Here is a 23,149-nt window from a genome sequence, read left to right as displayed (position 1 = left end):
CACCTGCCAGTTGGACATGTACACCTTACAGTCCTTCCATACACCGAATATACTAGACCTATTGCTTATAGTATCTGAGATATGGACTTGACCACGAAAACTTAACCTTGTTCACTGATCCATGAAATGAGGTCGAGGTCAAGTGAAAACTGTCTGACGGGCATGAGGACCTTGCAAGGTACGCACATACCAAATATAGTTATCCTATTACTTATAATAAGAGAGAATTTAACATTACAAAAAATCTGAACTTTTTTTTCAAGTAGTCACTGAACCATGAAAATGAGGTCAAGCACATTGGACATGTGACTGACGGAAACTTCGTAACATGAGGCATCCATATACAAAGTATGAAGCATCCAGGTCTTCCATCTTCTAAAATATAAAGCTTTTAAGAAGTTAGCTAACGCCGCCGCCGCCGCCGTAGCCGCCGCCGCCGCCGCCGCCGGATCGCTATCCCTATGTCGAGCTTTCTGCGACAAAAGTCGCAGGCTCGACAAAAACTAAGTTCATTTATAAGTAAAATACAGATAAACAGGACGCCGCCGCCGCCGCCGACGACAATGGAATGTAGAATCACTATGTCTCGCTTTTGCAACAAAAGTCGCAGGCTCAACAAAAATGTAAAAGCCAAAGCAAATCTAAAGAGTATAAGTACTGATTTAACATGTAGGTAAGTGCTGAATATTTTAAGCCCACTACTTTAACAAAATGAATTTAGTCAACTTCTTAATTCTGATATCTTCAGATACTCTGTTTTCTCTTTCTCACTTCTACATATCAATCCCACTTAGTTTGATATAATGTGGTGGTTTGAAGTTTTAAAATAGAATTCATTGACAATATAAAAAACATACAATGCAAAATTATAAATATGTACAAAAAATATACCTATATACATATTTATTATGAACTTACACAGTGTGTACTCATTTCCATCTCATTTTTATTTGAAATATATTTTTTAATACTTGCAGTATTGACGCTGATTGAAATGAAAGTAATATACGTCTTTTGCCTAAACATACCAGGTTGACAATATGAGTTGCAATATTGAAATGGGAAATGTCAGATGCAGCTTGCGACCTCGCATGACTCGAAGTCTGATAAGTCTTAACAGTTTTAGCCAGTCCCTTTGACTTCAACTTATTGAGGTTTGACTGTAATTAATTGCATTAATTATTATATGACCTCACCAGATGTTGAATAAAAGTATAAACACACTTCTGCATAAAAATATTCAAAAGAATACACTGTGAACATCCAAGAATGTATCTATGTTGAGACAAAGAACCATCATGCCAAAAACCTTTGGGTCAGACATTGGGAACATTGCTGATATTCATTTTGCTCATGAAAAGAAGCTGTCAAAAAATTAGGCAAAAGATGAAACTATTTTTATATTGAGAAAGTGTTACAGATGTATAATACATCAACAGGACCAATAATGGTATGAAACTCTGTTCTCTAGATATATATAGCCTCCTGATAAAAAGTTAAAATCTCAACTTCTATATTTTTTTACCTTAAAAACTGCAGGAGGAGGAAGATCTATTCTGACAGTACTATCAATACCAGTTAACATGGACGATATCAGCTGGCATGCCTTGGCTCGATCAAAAAACACATCTTTCTGTGTCAATAAATAGGCTCCTAAAAAATTGATACTATTTATAATCAATAAAAAATAGTTAAATAATATATACATGTAGTTCAATTATACAATTATACTATGAAAACATTAATGTCTTATGGAAGACACTAAGAGGTTTTAGACTCCCAAAAAAGGTAATTTCAGAAATATTTGAAATTAATTAACATTAGATTACATGTGACATTCAAAGAATCTTTTTACAAGAATAAATTAATTTACTCCAAAAGGGAGCAAATTGGTTGAAGGGACAATTTGGATCATACCATTAACAAAATGAAATACCTTCAACAACATGTCGATCAATCAAATCCTTTCCAGTTTTTCATTCTTTTAAACAGTTTAAAGGAGCATGGATTTCCCTGCAAATTGTATCCATATGTAAATCCAATTACAAAAATGAACCTTCAGGAACTCATCAGGTAGCCTCTGCCTCATATCATATGATACACTTAATGTGCTAATATTTTGGGGAGAAGTGTTGTGCTGTGTAATTTTTTTAGCATGAATGAGTGAAAAGTCAATATTGTGAGTAATTTTGCCATTTCCCTGAATTAATGTCATTTCTGAGGTGTATTGAATGTTAAAGGGTAGGGGAATGCTTTATAAGAAAATCATGAAAATGGTTATGTTTTATTCCAGCATGTATACAGTTTAAACAATTAATACCTTCTCCTTAAATGCTTATCTTTACCTGTGATGAAATCCTGTATAGCAGCTATCAAAGGTTCACCATTTCTGGGTGTAATTATATTTGACTTTGACTAGAAATGTAAAAAGCAAAATAAGCTTAAAACAAGCATTCTGAGAGTATTGCATGGCAATACATAGTCCCCTACCGGTTAAAAATTAATTGAACTGGAACAAAATGCTAACTTGATCTATAACTGGTCATGGTGTAAACTATACAACAAATATCAGGTCAATATTTTCAAGCATGACGAAAAAAAGTGCGGAAAACTGATAATTTAAGTGAATTTTCTAAGTCCAAGGACCATAACTCTCCAAAAAATCATCAAACAGAAATGAAATTCAAACTTGGTCTGTAACTTGTCATGATAAAACAATGTATCAATTAGTAAATCAATATCTTCAAGAATGACTAAAAAAAGTGCGGAAAACTGAGTATTTGAGGGAATTTTTTAAGTCCAAGGACTATAACTCTGCACAAAATTATCAGACGGGAACAAAATTCGAACTTGATCTGTAACTTGTTATGATAAATCAATATACCAAATATCAAATCAATATCTTCAAGCATGAAGAAATAAAAAATTAGCAATTTTTCCATTTGTAAAGGGGCATAACTCTAGAACGGTTAAAGTGACGCCACCAAAATTCAAACTTGATCTGTGTTTTGTGGTAATAAGCATTGTGTATAAGTTTCATAACATTTGGTTGAGGCAAACTTAAGTTAGAAAACGGAAAGGAATTTTGGGACGTACGGACAATATTAATAGGTGGAGTTAAACCTATATACATTATGCTTAAATTTAATTGGATGTTATCCTGGAGGTTAGGAATCAAAATATAATATATACAGGTTTAACTCCGCCTATTTATATTGTTTGCAGATGTCAATCTTAATTACAATGCTTGAGCTAACATTTATACAAATAAACAGCTGCGCCATGAGTGCATGATACGCCCTTCGTCTTGTGTGTGAATTTTTATGCAATAATCATAAATAGTTTCTGACATACGGCCTGACATGTCAAAACCCCCTTTTTTTTTTACAAAAAACTCAATATCTCTAAAATAAAATTTTGAATCAAAACCAAAAAGTATACAGATCTTTAGATTAATATAACTAAGAAGTGACTAAAATTTTAAGCAATAATCATAAATCGTTTTTGAGATACGGCGCGACATGTGAAAATCCCACTTTTAAAAAAAAAAAAAATCAATATCTCAAAAATAAAATTTTGAATCAAAACCAAAAAGTATACAGATCTTTAGATTAATATAACTAAGAAGTGTGTAAATTTTAAGCAATAATCATAAATCGTTTTTGAGATACGGCGCGACATGTGAAAAACCCTGCCCCCTTTTTTTTACATAATACTCAATAACTCAAAAATAAAATTTTGAATCATCACCAAAAAGTATACAGATCTTAAGATTAATATAACTAAGAAGTGTGTAAAGTTTTAAGCAATAATAACAAACTGTTTTTGAGATACGGCGCGACATGTGAAAAACCCCTCCCCCTTTTTTAACAAAATACTCAATATCTCTAAAATAAAATTTTGAATCATCACCAAAAAGTATACAGATCTTAAGATTAATATAACTAAGAAGTATGTAAAGTTTTAAGCAATAATTATAAATTGTTTTTGAGATATGGCGTGACATGTGAAAAAAAACACACACCTGTTTTAGTTACTAAGTCCCGTAACTCAAAAAGTTTTAATCTTATTTTCACCAAAAAGTATACAGATCGTTTGACCATCATAAGAAACAACTATGTTAAGTTTCATGAAATTTGGATAAGTCGTTCTCAAGTTAAGGTGCGACATGTTTACGCCGGACAGACGGATAGACGGACAGACGACATTTGTATACCATAATACGTCCCGTCAAAATTTTGACGGGTGTATAAAAAAGCAAGCAAGCCAACCAAAGTCTCTTTCTACCAACATCAGTAGCATGATAATGAACAGCTGTCATGAAGAAATTTGACATAAATATAACATCTATAAAACATATCTCAAATAGACACTTTACCTACTATGTACTGTCAACAAACACATATATTTTTTTTTAGGTTAACCTATACAAATGAACAGCTGAGCCATGAGCGCATGATACACCTGTCGCTTTTTTAAAGAATAAAGTTCATTAACTTCTCAATGTCATTTCAGAAATTTATGAAAAACTAAAGGGAGGTTAGCTTAATAGATATAAACCAGTCAACAAAGTTTCATGAAAACTGCTCAAAGCACTTTAAAGATATTGTCCGAAAACTGGAAAATCTCCACCTTTTTATGAATAAAATCCCATAACTCGGAAACGTAAAATCTAAAATTTATAAAAATCGAAAGGGAGCTTATGTCAATAGATATAAACAATTCACCAAACTTTCATGAAAACTGCTGAAAGCATTTTTGAGTTGTTGTCCGAAAACTGGAAAATCCCCTTTTTTGAATGAATAAAACCCCATAACTCAGAAACATAAAATCTAAAATTAATAAAAATCGATAGGGAGCTCATGTCAATAGATATAAACAATTCACCAAAGTTTCTTGCAAACTGGTGAAAGTGTTTTTGAGTAATTATCCGAAAACTGGAAAATTCCCCTTTTTTAATGAATAAAACCCCATAACTCGGAAACTTTAAATCTAAAATTTATAAAAAACGAAAGGGAGCTCATGTCAATAGATATAAACAATTCATCAAAGTTTCATGCAGATTGGTTAAAGCGTTTTTAAGTTATTGTCCGACATGTTGACGACGGACGGACAGACGGACGGACGGATGGACAGACAACGGTATACCATAAAACGTCCCGTAAACGGACATATAAAAAAATGAGAGCAATGCTACACTAAGAGACCTCCTCGGCCATGCTGGCCAAGTGGTAAAGCTATTTAAAAAATACACAAGTTTAGCTTAAATAGGAGACTTAAAATTTAAGGCTGTTCTATTTAAGAAATGATAGGTGATTGTTTGTAGGTTGTAAACAACTGATTGAAATTAAATTATAACTATTTTCAAAGTCTAAGCAAACACAAATGTTACTGTATATAGTGAATCCTTTTTTCCTTATATTTTAATACTACAGCCAAAAAGGCAATGATTGATAAGGTAAAATCCATCCATAATAATAGCTTATACTGTAAACACTATACTCTGTATAATCAGCATAATGCAAATCAGCTGGATCCAACTTATTGCACTTCATTTTATCAATTCATGACAGTTTGTATAAGACTTGGAATAGAAACTCTGACAAGGATGTCTTCAGAACTTCTTTGAACACCTGTAAGTCCTTTTCACTGAATAAAAATGTGGAAATTCTAGACACTTGGATATCCTACAGAGCAAAAAGGAACAAGAAATGAAAAAGTTTCACATTATGACAAAAGGACCTTCCAGATGGCTTTCCCATCTGACAACAAGAAACTTGTTATTATTTCAAAAAGATGTGTTATCTTAAAGATTACAATAAGGCCTAGAATGAATACATTTTAATGCTTTTTCAATTATCAGGTTAAAATAAATTGTTGAAAAGCCTTTCCAATCTTGCTTATACATAGGAATTTTTTATTATAACAAAATGTACAACTGCCCATTTACACCCCCCAAAAAAAGTAACTGTAGAAACATTTATTTCCTGGGGTTAGAACTTTTTGGGTTTCTAATTTCTTTGATAATATCTATAGATATTAAAACCCAAATGAAAATTTCAGCTTTTACAGAAATTTATTTGTAGAAAGACACCTTAAGTTCATGAATTCAAAAATGTTCAAAACCTATATATGGGATACATACTAACCCCCATTAGTATAAGTGCCTCTGCCTTGGCTTCTTCTGTTTGTGGAAGGTGAAGATTCATCTCATCTCCATCAAAATCTGCATTGAATGGATTACAGCAACACTCATTAAATCTGAAAGTTCTATGTGGCATCACTTTTGCCTGCAATAAATGTTGGCCAGTTACATTCAAGTAAACAGCTCTTATCTAAGTTTTTATATTCTGATTCTGTTTCAACAACTGTTTGAACCAGAACCATCAAATTCAAAACAAGAGAGAAGTTTGTTTCATTGCATTTCTGTTATGATAATATTAATCAACAATTCTTTTTATTCAACGTTACAAAACCAATACAAGTATTTCTGTAGGCCTTAAATATATCTTACATAGAATGCCTGGATACTAAGTTTATGTAAAGATGGCTGCCTGTTAAACAGTACAACATCTCCATCAATAAGATGTCTTTCAACGATGTCACCATATTTTAAATCTTTAGCTATTCGCTCTCTGTTGCCATATCTTAAAAATCTAAAATGAAAAATTTTTAAGTGTGATATATGAAAACAAACACCAAAGAAAAAGAAAAAGTGATGATAATATGATAGTACTTGATGTTTAAAAGTTTTTTAAACTCAAAGGCTGTTGAATTGTGAAGCACTACAGTACACATCTTATAGTGGAATATTTAAATGCTGATAAAAGATTATTGAGTTTAGAGAAATGGACCTTAATCAATTTGAACAAACCTATTTACAGGGATACGCAAAACTAACTTGATATCTTACATCTGTATACTTGCCTTGCATAAAAAACCCAGTCACTGCCTTTATTATGATTTTTGCAAATTACAGATTTCTTATTCATTTCTTTTCAACATCATAATTCAATTTTAAATATACTTTATTCAGTCTTACTTTTTCAAGTGTGTTTCTTTCTGCTGTACAAAGTTAGCACCAGGATGGTGATCACAGCCATTTAGAACAAGTTCTCTCAGAAACTGTATGTTAGATTTAGTAACTCTTTCTGGATATGTCAGTATCCTAGCAACATGTTCTGGAACTGCCACCTTAAAATGAAAACTTCTGATGTCATAGGGTTTATACTATCTACTAAAGAAATACATCTTTAAGCAAAGAGTCAAATTTTGAAAATACTAAACCACATCTCAACATTTTTTAATGTAAGTTTGTTAGTTTAACACCACTTTCAACAACCATAGCTATAACATGGCTGCCAGATTTTTTTTATTGGGGAGGTCACAAGTGTACCCAAAGAAAATTTACGGACATTCTGTGGGAAAACGGGCAATCTTTTCAATAAAGATTGGAAAGGATTCCCAAGAGGGGAAATCTTTTAATGAAAATAAACAAAGTAAGAAATTTAATAATATATATGAACATTTCAGTAATGGAAAATGTCTCTGTATATTTGTGGCCGCAAGTAAAGGAGTTTAAAAACCTTTCTATTCTACCTTTGAAAGTTTAAATATCTCAGAATTATAACATATTACTGATACCTGATCAATTCTCATGTTTGGGTCTGGAGAGATTACAGTTCTTCCAGAGTAATCTACACGTTTTCCTGACAGGTTACCTCGGAAACGACCCTGTTTACCCTTTAACCTTTGAACAAATCCTCTTGTTGATTTTTTTGGCTAAAATTAATAAAACAGAAATTAATTAAAACTTATTTGAATTTTCTCCATGGTATCAGAAGTATTTGAGATTTCCAGTTAACTTGAGTTACATAATAACAGAAACAACTGTTTGTAACATATCATACAATATAGTTATTAGTTTTATAAAAACTTGAACACGTATGGCAAGTAAAAGAAAGGTTTAATATGCTTGTTTTATGTCATATCAAGTATCTAGAAAATATCAAGATTTAATGCATCATAATTTCTATATATTGTAAATTCAGAAATTTTTCAATGTGTTTATTATTGCGAAAATTATGACAAGATAGGTGTCACAAAAAAATTAAATTTTAAATTTTGAAAGCATATTTTGTATGCAACATTTCTTGAAAAAGTAATAATTAAAGTTGCATTTGTGTCCATTGTACAACAGTTACAATAATATACACAGGAAATGTAAATTATTTCAACACAATGTCAAATGCATTTATTTCTTTTCAAAAATTTTAAAAAGCATAAAAATAAAGGCTTTGTCAGAAAGGTGTCTGTATTTTACAAATTTAACCAAAGAAACATCAAAACTCTAAATAAGGGTATGAAATGTAAAAAACAATGACAAAAGAAAAACTTATATTATGATCTGTCAGACTTATATTTACCATCATATGTAATGGAATTCCAGAGGTTTCACTGTTATATAGGAGAGCTACCTGTAACTGTAAGAAATCCCAGTCTTCCTGAAAATTGATAGAAAGCTGTATAATGATTCAAATTCTCACTGAAATAGGTACAAGTGCTACAGTAAATTGACTTGTTTTTTTTCAATTTGTTTTTCAGTGAATTTGTTTTCATGGTGTTGGTAGTTCAAAGCAAATCAATGTAAAAACATTCTCAAAATCCAATAATATATAATACATGGACAAGTTTTGAAATGACAAATCTTTCTTTGAAAAACTGTTAATAAAAAATTCTTTTAAGTAAATGTGCAAATAAGACCACTGGAACCATTAAAATATAAAATTTCCTTGTTATGCTTTAAACTCTATCAAATCTCTTCTTTGAAAAACAGTTCAAAATTCATTTGTTTTTATGTTCTTGTGTACTGTGGATTCATTATTTTTCGTTGGGTACCAATTTTCGTGGATTTCGTGGGTACAGGTAAACCACGAATTTAAATGTTCAACGAATTACAAATTTTCTATAAGATTGTATGCAGACTTTGGCAAAACCACGAAATCATGTATCCACGAAAATGCAAGTTTTCCTCAATCCACGAAAAATTGGTACCCACGCAAATAAATGAATCCACAGTAATATAATAACATTATTGATACCAATTTAACTGCACCAGATGGGCATTTCAACAAGTAATGTCTTTTTCAGTGATCCTTGAGGCCATTTGATGGTTTTTCATTGTATATGTGTATGCCATTGCATAATGATAGCCTTTCATTGTATATGTGTATGCCATTGCATAATGATAGCCTTTCATTGTATATGTGTATGCCATTGCATAATGATAGCCTTTCATTGTATATGTGTATGCCATTGCATAATGATAGCCTTTCATTGTATATGTGTATGCCATTGCATAATGATAGCCTTTCGTTGTATATGTGTATGCCATTGCATAATGATAGCCTTTCATTGTATATGTGTATGCCATTGCATAATGATAGCTTTTCATTGTATATGTGTATGCCATTGCATAATGATAGCCTTTCATTGTATATGTGTATGACATTGCATAATGATAGCCTTTCATTGTATATGTGTATGCCATTGCATAATGATAGCCTTTCATTGTATATATGTATGCCATTGCATAATGATAGCCTTTCATTGTATATGTGTATGCCATTGCATAATGATAGCCTTTCATTTTGCATCAGTTCACCCATGAAAACTATTTTCTGTAACTTTTCAATAACTTGCCATAAGACTAAGGCAATACAAACACTCATGGTATCTATAAGTAAGGACTACTTATACTGTATTCCTTAATATATATTACCATTATCATGGACATTTTAGCACCAGTTGCTTTATGTTTCTGTATCACATCATTTAGGAATAAAATCTCTGTCAGTTTCATTGTGATGTCATCTTCATTTCTAAATAAAAGTATGAGTTAAATAATTTTTTTAGAAAAAAATCATATTTTTTTTTCTCATTTCAAGAGTCTTATAAAGTCCTGGAATGGCTTAAAATGTCGCTGTTCTGCTTGTAGATAAGATTTTATTTCATTTCACTGTGCTTGTTTTACATTACTTTGCTCTTTTAAAGTTATGCTAGCATGTACAATTTACTTTGCCATGCTTGTGCTGTCTTACTATTATGTGTGCTTCTTGATTTTTAGTTTGCTTGCATAATTGTTTTTTTTGTTGTTGTATGTTTGTATGTATTCGGTAAAAAGCTCTATAGAGCTTATGTTTTCAAGTTTATAACTATACCAAATCTAAATAAAGCTTTCATGTTCGTATTCATATATATATCACATAAAGAAAATATAGTGAAAATATTAGAGCTGAAAATTTTGCCTTGTTATATTTATTTTTACAAAACAGTAGTTTATACACTTATTATTCATACTTATTGTCATTTCTGGGCCTTTTATAGCTGACTATGAGGTATGGGCTTTGCTCATTGTAGAAGGCCGTATGGTGACCTACAGTTGTTAATTTCTGTGTCATTGGTCTCTTGTGGAGAGTTGTCTTATTGTCAATCATACCACATCTTCTTATTTTTTTATTTATACAAACAGGACTCCTATCAATACTTATATTCACACTTTAAAAAAAAAAATGTCTGCCCATCCCCCATCCCCCTTCAAAGGGATGATATTTGGATATTTAAAACAAAAATTGTAACACAAACACTGAAATATAATAACTAAATTTTAAAAATGCACAAACTTAAAATTCTTTAAACATTTTGAAACTGCAGCTTGCAAATATATGGTGACATCAAATATATGTGTTTAGACAAAAGGGTTTTAAAATCTTTGCACAAAAATTTATGTTTTCATAGACAATAAAAAAATTATGACCAGAATTACAAAGATTGTTCATTTTGTTATCTTGCTATTAAATCAACACCGTGACATGAATAGAATGAGCAAATTAACATTTGAAAACCTGTCTGACATCAAGACTCACATTTTTGGAGTATCCTGATATACACATGTGCTTTTTACTAAATTTCGTATTGCAGGAGGGTTCATTAGACATGTAATCTTTTCCAGGCTTTTTACCTGCCAGTTAAACCTGTTTTCAACATCTGCCTTTCAATCAGTCAAGATCCTTTTAAAAATTTCCTTCTAGATTTGCCAATTTTCAAGTAAAAATATTGTAAATCATTTCTTTTTCAAGAATTATTGTTTGAATTTATTTACTTTGGATACATAACTTAACCATTTGTTTGCCATGTTGTGTTTATTTACCTATATCATGTATATAAATAATAATATGCATAAAATTCATCTTTGAAAGAAGCACAGTGGGACATATACAAATAAATACATACAAAAGTTAATTATTGGACAAAATATATAATTACAGTATACATAATTTATATCTGTTAACTTCTAATGATTAAAAAAAACAGAAAAAAATACAATATTTTTCAGTGAAGGTCTATTGACCAAAAACTGTATTTGAGAATGAAATAGATACAAATTTGATTATTAATGTATGAATCTGCTTTGATATTTTTTCATCAAGAAGAAACTTGTCTTCTCAGAAAAGCACTAATTTTTGACACCTTAAAAATAGCAAGATATTGCCTCACAAAAAATGATGTGTACAATGCAGAATCAGTACTGGAACTGTCTTTCCTGACCTCCAAATTGACAAGCTTTGAAAAATGACCAAAACTACATTAAAAAATTCTGAACTCTTGTTAATGACTTAAGGAAGTACAAAGTTACATTACATTAAACTCCTGTTCTGTATTACTACAAACCAATTATGGTTAACAAAGGCATTGGGATATAAAATAACAAAATAGGTGGTCAATAATAGCCTGGTTAAACATATATTCTAGTCTAGGTGTTAAATCCTATGGATTTCTAAAACCAATACTTACGTTCCAGATTTTAAATCTGACACTACAGAGGGACGTATACAAATTGGTGGGACTAAAATTCTGGTCTGTATTAAATCTGATGGTTTTCCAACTTCATTATTCATCAAAATCAGTGGAACTTCCTAAGATAAACAATGAACTAATTTGAATAGCAACAGTTAAATTAAAACTAGTGTCAAAAATAGTTATATATAAATAATTAGATAATATATATATATATATATATAGAGAGAGAGAGAGAGAGAGAGAGAGAGATATCCTACCACTGCATTAAGTGTGATATGACACGAGACAGTTCAATTTTCATATTTAAAACGCAAGGCTCGTCAAGCAGTTTAAATATTTAAAATTTAACTGTCGCGAGTTGAGAAATATCGTATTGCAAGAAATTTGGTGGTGGAATCAGTTTCTTCTCTAATGATTTTAAAACCATATGCAGACAAAATTAATTTTTCTTTTCCAATGATCTGTAAAAAGATGTGTTCTTTCTATAAAACGACATCAAGCATGGTCGCCTTTTTTCGTGACATCAGAGGAAAGCAAGAAAATTGGATTTCATAATTGAATTTTGACCAATGAAGAACTGAGATCAAACGAACCACATGTTGATTAAATAAAAATAATCACACATGTTGATTAAATAAAAATCAGGAAAAGGATATTTCAGCTAAGAATTAGTTATATATAGATTCTACCACTGCATCGAGTGTGATATGATATTTATCCACTCGAGACCGTTAAATATTTAAAATTTAACTGTCGAGAGTGGATAAATATCGTATTACACGAGATTTGGTGGTGGAATCTGTTTCTCTAATGATTTTCAAACAATATGCAGGCAAACTTATTCCGTCTTTTCGAATGTTCTGTAAAAAGATGTGTTCTTTCTATGTGACGTCATCAGGCATGGTCGTCTTTTTTCATGCCGTCACAATAGGAAATTCAGAGGAAAGCAAGTAAATTCGACGTCATAATCGGATTTTAACCAATGAAGAACTGAGATCAAAAGAACCACACGTTTATTAAATTTTTTTATACAATGGGTGCAGAAAGGGATAAATTGACGAAGAATTAGAGAAATCACTTTATACTTTTAAACTGTAATAAAGGATCAACTTATACAAAAAAAAAATTGTTAACAGACTTTTTGTTACCGATAACTGAATGATTGTACAAAAATGTTAATGCATTAAACCTCAATTTTAGGAACTGCCTTAAAGGACAGTATATTACATGTCAGGAACCCTTTGCAAAAAAAGTATTGAAAATGAAATTTTGTGTTTTTACATGAAACATGCAAATTTCAATCTGAAATATTTCGAAAAGTAAGTCATGGTGGTATATTTTTCCTTGCATCTTTCGATAGTGCATATCAAAATTGGAAGGAAATATCCACATTTGGAAAAGATATTCTGTAAATCTGTTGAGTTCTGTAATGAGCATAATGTGTGGAAGTTAAATGTAGCTCATGTCCTCTTCATGCAAAATCAAAATTGACTTTGTGTCAAAATCTTAAAGAAAAATCAAAGAGGGATCTTTTCTGTATCGTTTGCCCTTAACTGTAATGCTTTTTCAGAAACTAATAAAATGCTCCGCAGGGCACAGCTTGATACGACCGCAGAGGTCGAACCCTGAACAGTTGGGGCAAGTATGGACACAACATTCAAGCTTGATAGAGCTTTGCATTTGGATTGTGATTAAATATTTGACACAGCATAGGTTTCTGACACAGAATGAATGTGGTCTAAGAACTTAAAAATTTTAAATTGGACATTCACCTATTATGGTCCCATATCCAAAATCTAAATACATGGTTAGATTCAGCATATCAAAGAACCCCAAGAATTCAATTTTTGATGAAATCAAACAAAGTTTAATTTTGGACCCTTTTGACCTCAATGTGGACAAAGTTGATAACGGGGCCCAAAAATCAAAAATCTAAATACATGGTTAGATTCAGCATATCAAAGAACCCCATATATTCAATTTTTGTTCAAATCAAACAAAGTTTAATTTTGGACCCCGATTTGGACCAACTTGAAAACTGGGCCCATAATCAAAAATCTAAATACCGGTACATGTTTAGATTCAGCATATCAAAGAACCCTAAGAATTCAATTTTTGTTAAAATCAAACTAAGTTTAATTTTGGACCCTTTGGACCTTAATGTAGACCAATTTGAAAACGGAACCAAAAATTAAGAATCTAAATACACGGTTAGATTCGGCATATCAAGGAACCCCAATAATTCATTTTTTGATGATATCAAACAAAGTTTAATTTTGGACCCTTTGGACCTCAATGTGGACCAATTTAAAAACGGGGCCTAAAAACCAAAAACTAAATACACGGTTAGATTCAGCATATTAAAGAACCCCGAGAATTCAAGAATAAAACCCCATTGAAATTGGTCAAGAAATAAGCAATTTATACGAAGTATCTTCTTTTGCACAATACTGTGCAATTAAATATTTCTTGCTATTGCGCAATACTGTACAATTGACAATTTCTTGCTATTGCGCAATATTTTGCTATTGTATATTTCTTGCTATTGCGCAATACTGTGCAATTGAAGATTTCTTGCTATTGCGCAATACTGTGCAATTGAAGATTTCTTGCTATTGTGCAATACTGTGCAATTGAAAATTTCTTGCTATTGCACAATACTTATTATATAATAATTTACACATCCTGTTTGGTGTGTATCTCCTACCATATCATTATTATTTGCTTTTAAATATAAATCAGAAATAACCAACTTAAAATGGAAAATTTTAAAAGAAAATAAACTGCTTTGCTGAGCGCAGCTGGATACGCCCGCAGAGGTCGAACCCTGAACAGTTGGGGCAAAAATGGACACAATATTCAAGCTTGATACAGGTCTGAATTTGGATTGTAATTAAATATTAGACATATTATAGGTTTCTGAATAAATGTAGTCAAAGAACTTGAAATTGGTTATATAAATTGAATTTATATTCAATTAAGAGATTTCTTGCTGTTGTGCAATACACTATGCTGTTGCGCAATACTTAGTAAATCTGTTGTCAGACTATAAACAAATAAAATTTATAAAATTCTAAAGGGAGCTTACATCAATAGATATAATCAATTCACCAAAGTTTCATAAGAATTGCTGAAAGCATTTTTGAGTTATTGTCTGAAAACTGGAAAATCCCTCCTTTTTTAATGAATAAAAACCCCATAACTCGGAACTGTAAAATCTAAAATTTATAAAATTCTAAATGGAGCTTACATCAATAGATATCAACAATTCATCAAAGTTTCATGAGAACTGCTGAAAGCATTTTTGAGTTATTGTCCGAAAACTGGAAAATCCCCCCTTTTTTATGAATAAAACCCCGTAACTTGGAAACGTAAAATCTAAAATTTATAAAAATCAAAAGGGAGCTCATGTCAACAGATATAAACAATTAACCAAAATTTCTTGCAAGTTGGTGAAAGCATTCTTGAGTTATTGTCCGAAAGCTGGAAAATCCCCCTTTTTTTAATGAATAAAACCCCATTACTCGGAAACGTAAAATCTAAAATTTATAAAAAACGAAAGGGAGCTCACGTCAATAGATATAAACAATTCACCAAAGTTTTATGCAAATTGATTAAAGCGTTTTTGAGTTAATGTCCGACATGTTGACGACGGACGGACAGACGGACAGACGGACGGACGGACAGACGGACAGACGGACAGACGGACAACGGTATACCATAATACGTCCCGTAAACGGGCGTATAAAAAAAAGGCAAAAAAGAAAAATAAGGAAAAAAAAAAAATCCCCCCCCCCCCCCAAATTTTTTGAACCCCCTTATGATTCAACACCCCCAACCTCAATCCCAGCCTTCCCTTTGTGGTATGGTACCTTGCAGTACAATTTCAGAGAGATCCATACACTTGAACACAAGTTATTGTCTGGAAACTAGAAAAATGTGTTTTTTGGCCCCTTTTTGGCCCCAAATTCCTAAAATATTGAGGCAATTACCCCAATCATCAAACCCAGCCTTCCCTTTGTGGTATGGTACCTTGCAGTACAATTTCAGAGAGATCCATACACTTGAACACAAGTTATTGTCTGGAAACTAGAAAAATGCTTATTTTTGGCCCCTTTTTGGCCCCCAATCCCTAAATGTTTCGGTAATTACCCCCAAACTCAATTCCAGCTTTCCCTTTGTGATATGGAACCTTGTAGTACAATTTCAGAAAGATCCATACACTTACACACAAGTTATTATCATGAAACTAGAAAAATGCTTGTTTTTTGCCCCTTTTTTGGCCCCTAATTCCTAAAATTTTGAGGCAATTACCCCCAAAATCAATCCCAGCATTCCTTTTGTGATATGGAACCTTGTGGTACAATGTCAGAGAGATCCATACACTAACACACAAGTTATGTCTGGAAGTTACAAAAATGCTTATTTTTGGCCCCTAATTCCTTTACTGTTGGTACCATAACCCCCAAAATCAATCCCAACCTTCGTTTTGTGGTATTGAACTTTGTGGTAAAATTTCATAGAGATCCATTCACTTAAACTAAAGTTAGAGTGCGAAAACCAATGTGTCTTCGGATGCTGGACGACGCCGGACGACCACAAAAATTTGTTTGCGGTCGTATAAAAAATAATAATTATTTAACATTTATGAAATTATGTGAATACATATGTAAAACTTGCATACTATACATATCAAATCTCTACTTTGATCAGATATTTGAATGATCAGTGACTTCTTAAGATGTCACATACCCAATTCAACCAATTAGCAACATCAAGAACATATGTAAAAGAATCCCTCCTCTAACAAAACAAAGTGCTTTTGATGATGTTGTTTACTATAACTAACCAATGAATTTGCATAAATGAGAGTTTTGCTGAAATAGAAATATATTTGGATCGTTTTGAGCCAAATCTACTTGTTGGTGTAGTTGCCTTACAATTCTATGGTAGAAGAGCTTCATAGAATACATGTACTTTTAAAATTTTGTCAATAAATTAAAGTTCCAATTTTAGTAGTAGGTGACTTCCAGAACATCATCTGTCACTAAAAGATTTTAAACATTGGTTGAATATGGGCATATAGAAAGGTGATACAATGTATATGAACAATTAATGATATAAATGATTCACATGAAATAAAACTTAGATTAAATATTTAGACATACATGTATGTGAAAATTGAAAATTTTTTGAATTAGTGGTATGACAAATTACTTTATCACAGTATGTGGAACAAATTTGTTTAATGCTTGAATTTTTTACCGCAAAGTATGTTTATACGTCAAATCCTAAATATTTGATAGCTAAGCTACTAACATTAAATCAAGTTAACCAACCTCATCAGGGATTCTTTGAAGCAAATGTAAAACATCAAGAGGATTTAAAACTTCCTGAAAATAAAGAAAAACAGGCAAGACAATTCAACACAAATATATCTCTGAAGGCCATATAGTTACCAGTAATTTATTGCTTAGTTTTTATGTATAGAACTGTTGTTTCATTGGCATTAAAAAGTTATCTTACTATTTTTGTAGACCTAAGTCTTGACTGTGTAGCATGTCTAACCAGTTCTTAGAAGTTGCACCTACAAAGCACTTTGACAGATAGACAGAGAGATAGGGTGAATCCTATACCTCCTATATACCCCCCTAAAATTTATCTATTAGGATTACAACAATGTTTTTTTTTTAAGAAATCATATCCAAAAAAAACATTTTACCATATAAACTGATAGAGAAAAAGTCCTTACAATTCTTCTTGTAACCATCAAGGAAAGATATACTTAATGGTGAAATAAAACTAGTTTGATGCCATATGTTCATATACCTGTCCAAAGTCAGGTACCTCTTAAGAGGTTCTTTTTTGTCATATCTGACTGTTTTTAATCGAGTGTTGATAGTGGATAATTTTTAGTCTCTATTAAATGTTTTCACTTCTTTCCAAGACTTAGAGCAATTAGAGATTGACCTATTGTACCGGTCTATTGTTGAAGACTTTAGATGTCTTTTGGATTTTTGTCTTGTTGGGTTGCTGTCTCATTAATGTATCATTCACATCTATTAATCATAACTAAAAGCGATCAGTTTCAGGTAATTGAAGTAAAAAAACAACACATCTAAAGCATACCTAAAACTATTGTTTTTCACAGATTTGCCAAATGGTTCATGTCTGTCATATTTGTTTTCATAAATTGTTTTGTTATAAATTAGGCAGTTAGTTTTCTCAACTGAATTGTTTCATATATTTCATGTCAGGGCTTTTTATAGCAGACTATACGGTATGGATTTTTCTCATTGTTGAAGGGCGTCCGGTTGCCTATAATTGCTTACATCCACTTCATTTAAACTTTGGTGGATAATTGTCTCATCGGCAATCATACTACATCTCCTTATTTTTATATAGAGTGTTAAAGAAAAATTACCATGTTATACATTTCATACATGTTATAGGCAAACATTCTCAGTTAACGTTTTGTCTTAGATACAAGATTTTTCTATTACTTGTTATTGGCTTTGAACTAGTTTTCAGTAACTGTGGGTACTTTCAAATCTGCACTCTTGTGTTTTTGTTAAGAGTTTTTTGCTTTGTATATCCCTGAATAGTTAAGCCCTTTTCAACTGATTTCCATAGTTTGTTATCATGTTATACTGTTACACCACTGTCCAAGGTTAAGGGAAGGTTTGGTGCCTGCAAACATGTTTAACCCCGCCACATTCTGTATGTGTCTGTCCCAATTCTGTGGTTGATGTTTGTTGCTGTATATCATATTTGTTTTTCTTTTATTGTTTTGTACATAAATCAGACGTTAATTTTCAACTTTAAATTTTTTTACATTTGTCATTTAGGGGCATTTTACAGCTTATTATGCGGTATGGGTTTTGTTTTCTCCTGATGTGAATATGTAAAATAATTTTTACAATTTAATTTGGTTGTAATATGTAGCAAATTTCCGGACAAAAAATAAAACTTGTGTTTTTATCATCAGAAAATAATAACATCTAACAAAAATGTAACCAAATATTCCTGTGACAGTTCTGCTTCTATTGGTACCAAGTTCATTAAATCCAACATGAAATTACCTTTCACTATTTAAAAAAAAAAAACAAGAATTTTTCCATAGTACACTTATGGCCCACTCGCACTATCATTTTCTATGTTCAGTGGACCGTGAAATTGGGGTCAAAACTTTAATTTGGCCATAAAATTAGAAAGATCATATCATAGGGAACATGTGTACTAAGTTTCAAGTTGGTTGGACTTCAACTTCATCAAAAACTACCTTGACCAAAAACTTTAACTTGAAGAGGGACAGATGAATGAACGGACCCACAGACCGAAAAACATAATGCCCCTAGGTGGGGCATAAAAACATATTTTATATGAAATATATAGCAAACCATTGTAAGTGACAAATACTTATTGCATATATAGATATATTAAAATAATTACGGTGTTTATTATATAAACTTACCAAATTTTTCGGAATCAGTGCCTCAATTTCTTTGTTGTGATCTAAAGCATTAAGATAGGGCTCTATGAGAACAGGTGATTCAGTTTTAGATTTATTCTTATCATGGACAATCTTTAACAATCCACATTTTTTTACCATTCCTGGAAAACAGAATAGAAATGTTGATAAAATAGATATAACAATGTATAATGTTTCAGAGACTTGCCATCTCAATTTGACTTCATTGTGTCTGTTTTGTTTCTTTACAGATTACAGGAAGAGAACAAAAATGATTCTCCTGGTTAAACATATATTTAATATATTACATAAAATACAAACAAGATAACTGGTTGTAAAACCAAATTCAGTTCAATGGTATACATTTATTTTTAACAAAAATTATGGACAATCTAACCATCAATAACTTGACAAAAACATTTCCAGATATTGTCGGGAAGAAAAAATAACAACAAAATACAAATGTATGTCATTATATATATAATTTTCTTTACGAGTACATGTACGAATAGAATAACTATTGTTGCATCAATAATAATAATAATCTTTAAATATCATTTTAATCATATATAAATCATATATGAATATAAGTTAATGATTTTTTTTGTTTTTTTTTTTTTAGTTTTTTTTTTTTTTTGTATGGGGAGGGGGATAATATAAGCGCTGACACTGGCAGGTCAAAACAAATAAACATGTATTGTATTCTTCTTTGATAGAAAAAATGCATATAATTATTGTATGAGATGAAGAAATACAAAATAAAGAATTATAAAAAAAACTTGACAAAAACATAGATTCTTATACTGAAATTGCATAAAGCTATATATTAATCTGAAATTATTTAATAGAAATTCTGAAACTAATTTGAAGAAATAAATAATTTTTTAATCGTTAATTGATCAATTTTTCACTAAATACTTATTTTTAAAGATTTATAGATTTAAACAACTGTTTTTGTTCTTCAAAATATGTTTATAATATTTTTTAAAGGGGCATAATATTCATGTTCATTGATTTGACCTAAATTCTCATATTTGATTTATAACATACTAAAATGTATATCCAAATAAAAAAGTCCAAAAGAAATAATTAACACTGCATGGACTAGTTATAATACATCAGCATTTCCTGCATATTTTAGACATGTTAAACTTGACACCATCTTATTATCCATCAAGATGATCTCTGAAGTCTGCTGATGGTCATACAACCCATTATAAATAGACAGTACGTACAATTATCTAATGACTAGGCCAGTTTGATTTCATGTTATAGATAAAAAATATATGTAAATCATCAATTTACCTGAAAATGAATGATTTTTTTTTGGCCAGATCAGTCAATGAAATGGTAATTTCAGGTTGCACCTTGTTTCATTTTTCAATGTTGACATTCTTTTCTTTTTAATGAATGAACATGCTGACCACATGTGCAACCCATCTCTTCTTAGGGTCAAATAAAGTTCATACAAATATGGTTCAAATGAGGTTGACATATTGACTTGCAAGCCAATAATAATTCAGTGAGGTTTTTATAAAATATTTTGACGAAACTAGATGAAACTGACTGTTAATAGCAAATAAATGTTTCTATATTCTGCTTTTACTGATGTTTGAAACCCAAAAAAAAAAAAATTATATTTTGTCTAATTTGTAAATAATGCCCCTTTCAGGCAATACTTTGAGAAAAAAAAAGTTTTACCATTGTATGCAGCACAATATGGACATATTGACACTTTTCTACTCCTTTCATAAATTTTCTTTCTCATAGCTTTTCTCTGAAGATAAGACATTGGTCTTTTTAACTTCTCCATAAAGGTTTGTTTGACTTCAGGGGGAAGTATAACTCTACTGCAAGTCTGAAACAATAATAAATCAATGTAATGCTAATCAATAGAAATTTACAAATTGTATATTTACAGATATGGTTCTGAAACTAGAGGCTCTCAAGAGCCTGTGTCGCTCACCTGTATTTACTGATGCTTTGGAAATCATGTAAAATAAGGTTAAAATCATAATTAATAGTATTGGATATTAGATATTATAATGATATCCAAGATAATAACAAAAAACTGCAAAATTTTTGTAAAATTACTTACTCAGGGGCAGCAACCCAACAACCGGTTGTCGGATTCGTCTGAAAATTTTAGGGCAGATAACTCTAAATCTGATGAACATTTTTGCCACCTGTCAGATTTGCTCTAAATGCTTTAGTTTCAGAGATATAAACCAAAAACTGCATTTTACCCCTATGTTCTATTTTTAACCAAGTCGGCCATGATGGTTGGAAGGCGGGGTCATCGGACAAATTTTTTAAACTAGATACCCTAATAATGATTATAGCCAAGTATGGTTAAATTTGTCTCAGTAGTTTCAGAGAAGAAGATTTTTGTAAACAAGAGTGCACACGCTGAAATGTCTCGCCTTCTTTACTAATCATTGATATTATGTTGATAGTCCTAAATATAAAGCTTTATTACAACTGTCACATAAACTTAACATTAACCAAGTAAACTAAACATTGACCAATGAACCATGAAAATGAGGTCAAGGTCAGATGAACCATGCTAGGCAGGCATGTACAGCTAACAATTCTTCCATACAACAAATATAGTTGACCTATTGCTTATAGTTTAAGAAAAACAGACGAAAACACAAAAACTTAACACTGAGCAATGAACCTTGAAAATGAGGTCAAGGTCAAATAAAACCTGCGTGACTGACATATAGATCATAAAATATTTCGATACATCAAATATAGTTGAACTATTGCATATAGTATTAGAAAAAAAGACCAAAACTCAAAAACTTAACTTTGACCACTGAACCATGAAAATGAGGTCAAGGTAAGATGACACCTGCCAGCTAGACATGTACACCTTACAATCATTCCATACACCAAATATAGCTGACCTATTGCATGCAGTATTAGAAAAAAAGACCAAAACTCAAAAACTTAACTTTGACCACTGAACCATGAAAATGAGGTCAAGGTCAGATGACACCTGCCAGCTAGACATGAACACCTTACAATCATTCCATACACCAAATATAGTAGACCTATTGCATACAGTATAAGAATAAAATGCTCCGCAGGGCGCAGCTTGATACGACCGCAGAGGTCGAACCCTGAACAGTTGGGGCAAGTATGGACACAACATTCAAGCTTGATACAACTCTGAATTTGGATTGTGATTAAATATTTGACACAGCATAGGTTTCTGACACAGAATGAATGTGGTCTAAGAACTTAAAAATTTTAAATTGGACATTCACCTATTATGGTCCAATATCCAAAATCTAAATACATGGTTAGATTCAGCATATCAAAGAACCCCAAGAATTCAATTTTTGATGAAATCAAACAAAGTTTAATTTTGGACCCTTTTGATCTCAATGTGGACAAAAATGATAACAGGGCCCAAAAATCAAAAATCTAAATACATGGTTAGATTCAGCATATCAAAGAACCCCATATATTCAATTTTTGTTGAAATCAAACAAAGTTTAATTTTGGACCCCGATTTGGACCAACTTGAAAACTGGGCCCATAATCAAAAATCTAAATACATGTTTAGATTCAGCATATCAAAGAACCCTAAAAATTCAATTTTTGTTAAAATCAAACTAAGTTTAATTTTGGACCCTTTGGACCTTTATGTAGACCAATTTGAAAACGGAACCAAAAATTAAGAATCTAAATACACGGTTAGATTCGGCATATCAAAGAACCCCAATAATTCAATTTTTGATGAAATCAAACAAAGTTAAATTTTGGACCCTTTGGACTTCAATGTGGACCAATTTAAAAACGGGGCCC

General features: G+C 31.3%; 1 protein-coding gene across 1 annotated transcript in view; it reads right to left on the bottom strand.

Annotated features, from left to right (window-relative positions):
- LOC127709119 (DNA-directed RNA polymerase III subunit RPC1-like) overlaps positions 1-23,149 on the bottom strand; it is a 145,024-nt gene that overhangs the window by 80,556 nt on the left and 41,319 nt on the right. Inside the window, exons 4-15 of the mRNA XM_052214469.1 lie at positions 21,032-21,188; positions 19,334-19,473; positions 17,199-17,252; positions 11,854-11,975; positions 9,782-9,881; positions 8,427-8,504; positions 7,645-7,782; positions 7,043-7,194; positions 6,515-6,656; positions 6,150-6,290; positions 2,346-2,415; positions 1,526-1,653 (exon numbers count right to left, since the gene is read on the bottom strand). Of these exons, the coding sequence (XP_052070429.1) occupies positions 1,526-1,653; positions 2,346-2,415; positions 6,150-6,290; positions 6,515-6,656; positions 7,043-7,194; positions 7,645-7,782; positions 8,427-8,504; positions 9,782-9,881; positions 11,854-11,975; positions 17,199-17,252; positions 19,334-19,473; positions 21,032-21,188 (1,422 nt within the window). The remainder of the gene's footprint in view (positions 1-1,525; positions 1,654-2,345; positions 2,416-6,149; positions 6,291-6,514; positions 6,657-7,042; positions 7,195-7,644; positions 7,783-8,426; positions 8,505-9,781; positions 9,882-11,853; positions 11,976-17,198; positions 17,253-19,333; positions 19,474-21,031; positions 21,189-23,149) is intronic.

This window comes from Mytilus californianus, unplaced genomic scaffold, assembly GCF_021869535.1.
Source record: "Mytilus californianus isolate M0D057914Y unplaced genomic scaffold, xbMytCali1.0.p SCAF_7, whole genome shotgun sequence".
Classification (NCBI taxonomy): domain Eukaryota; kingdom Metazoa; phylum Mollusca; class Bivalvia; order Mytilida; family Mytilidae; genus Mytilus; species Mytilus californianus.
The sequence above is the reverse complement of the archived record's forward strand: the minus strand, read 5'-3'. Positions and strand labels throughout refer to the sequence as shown.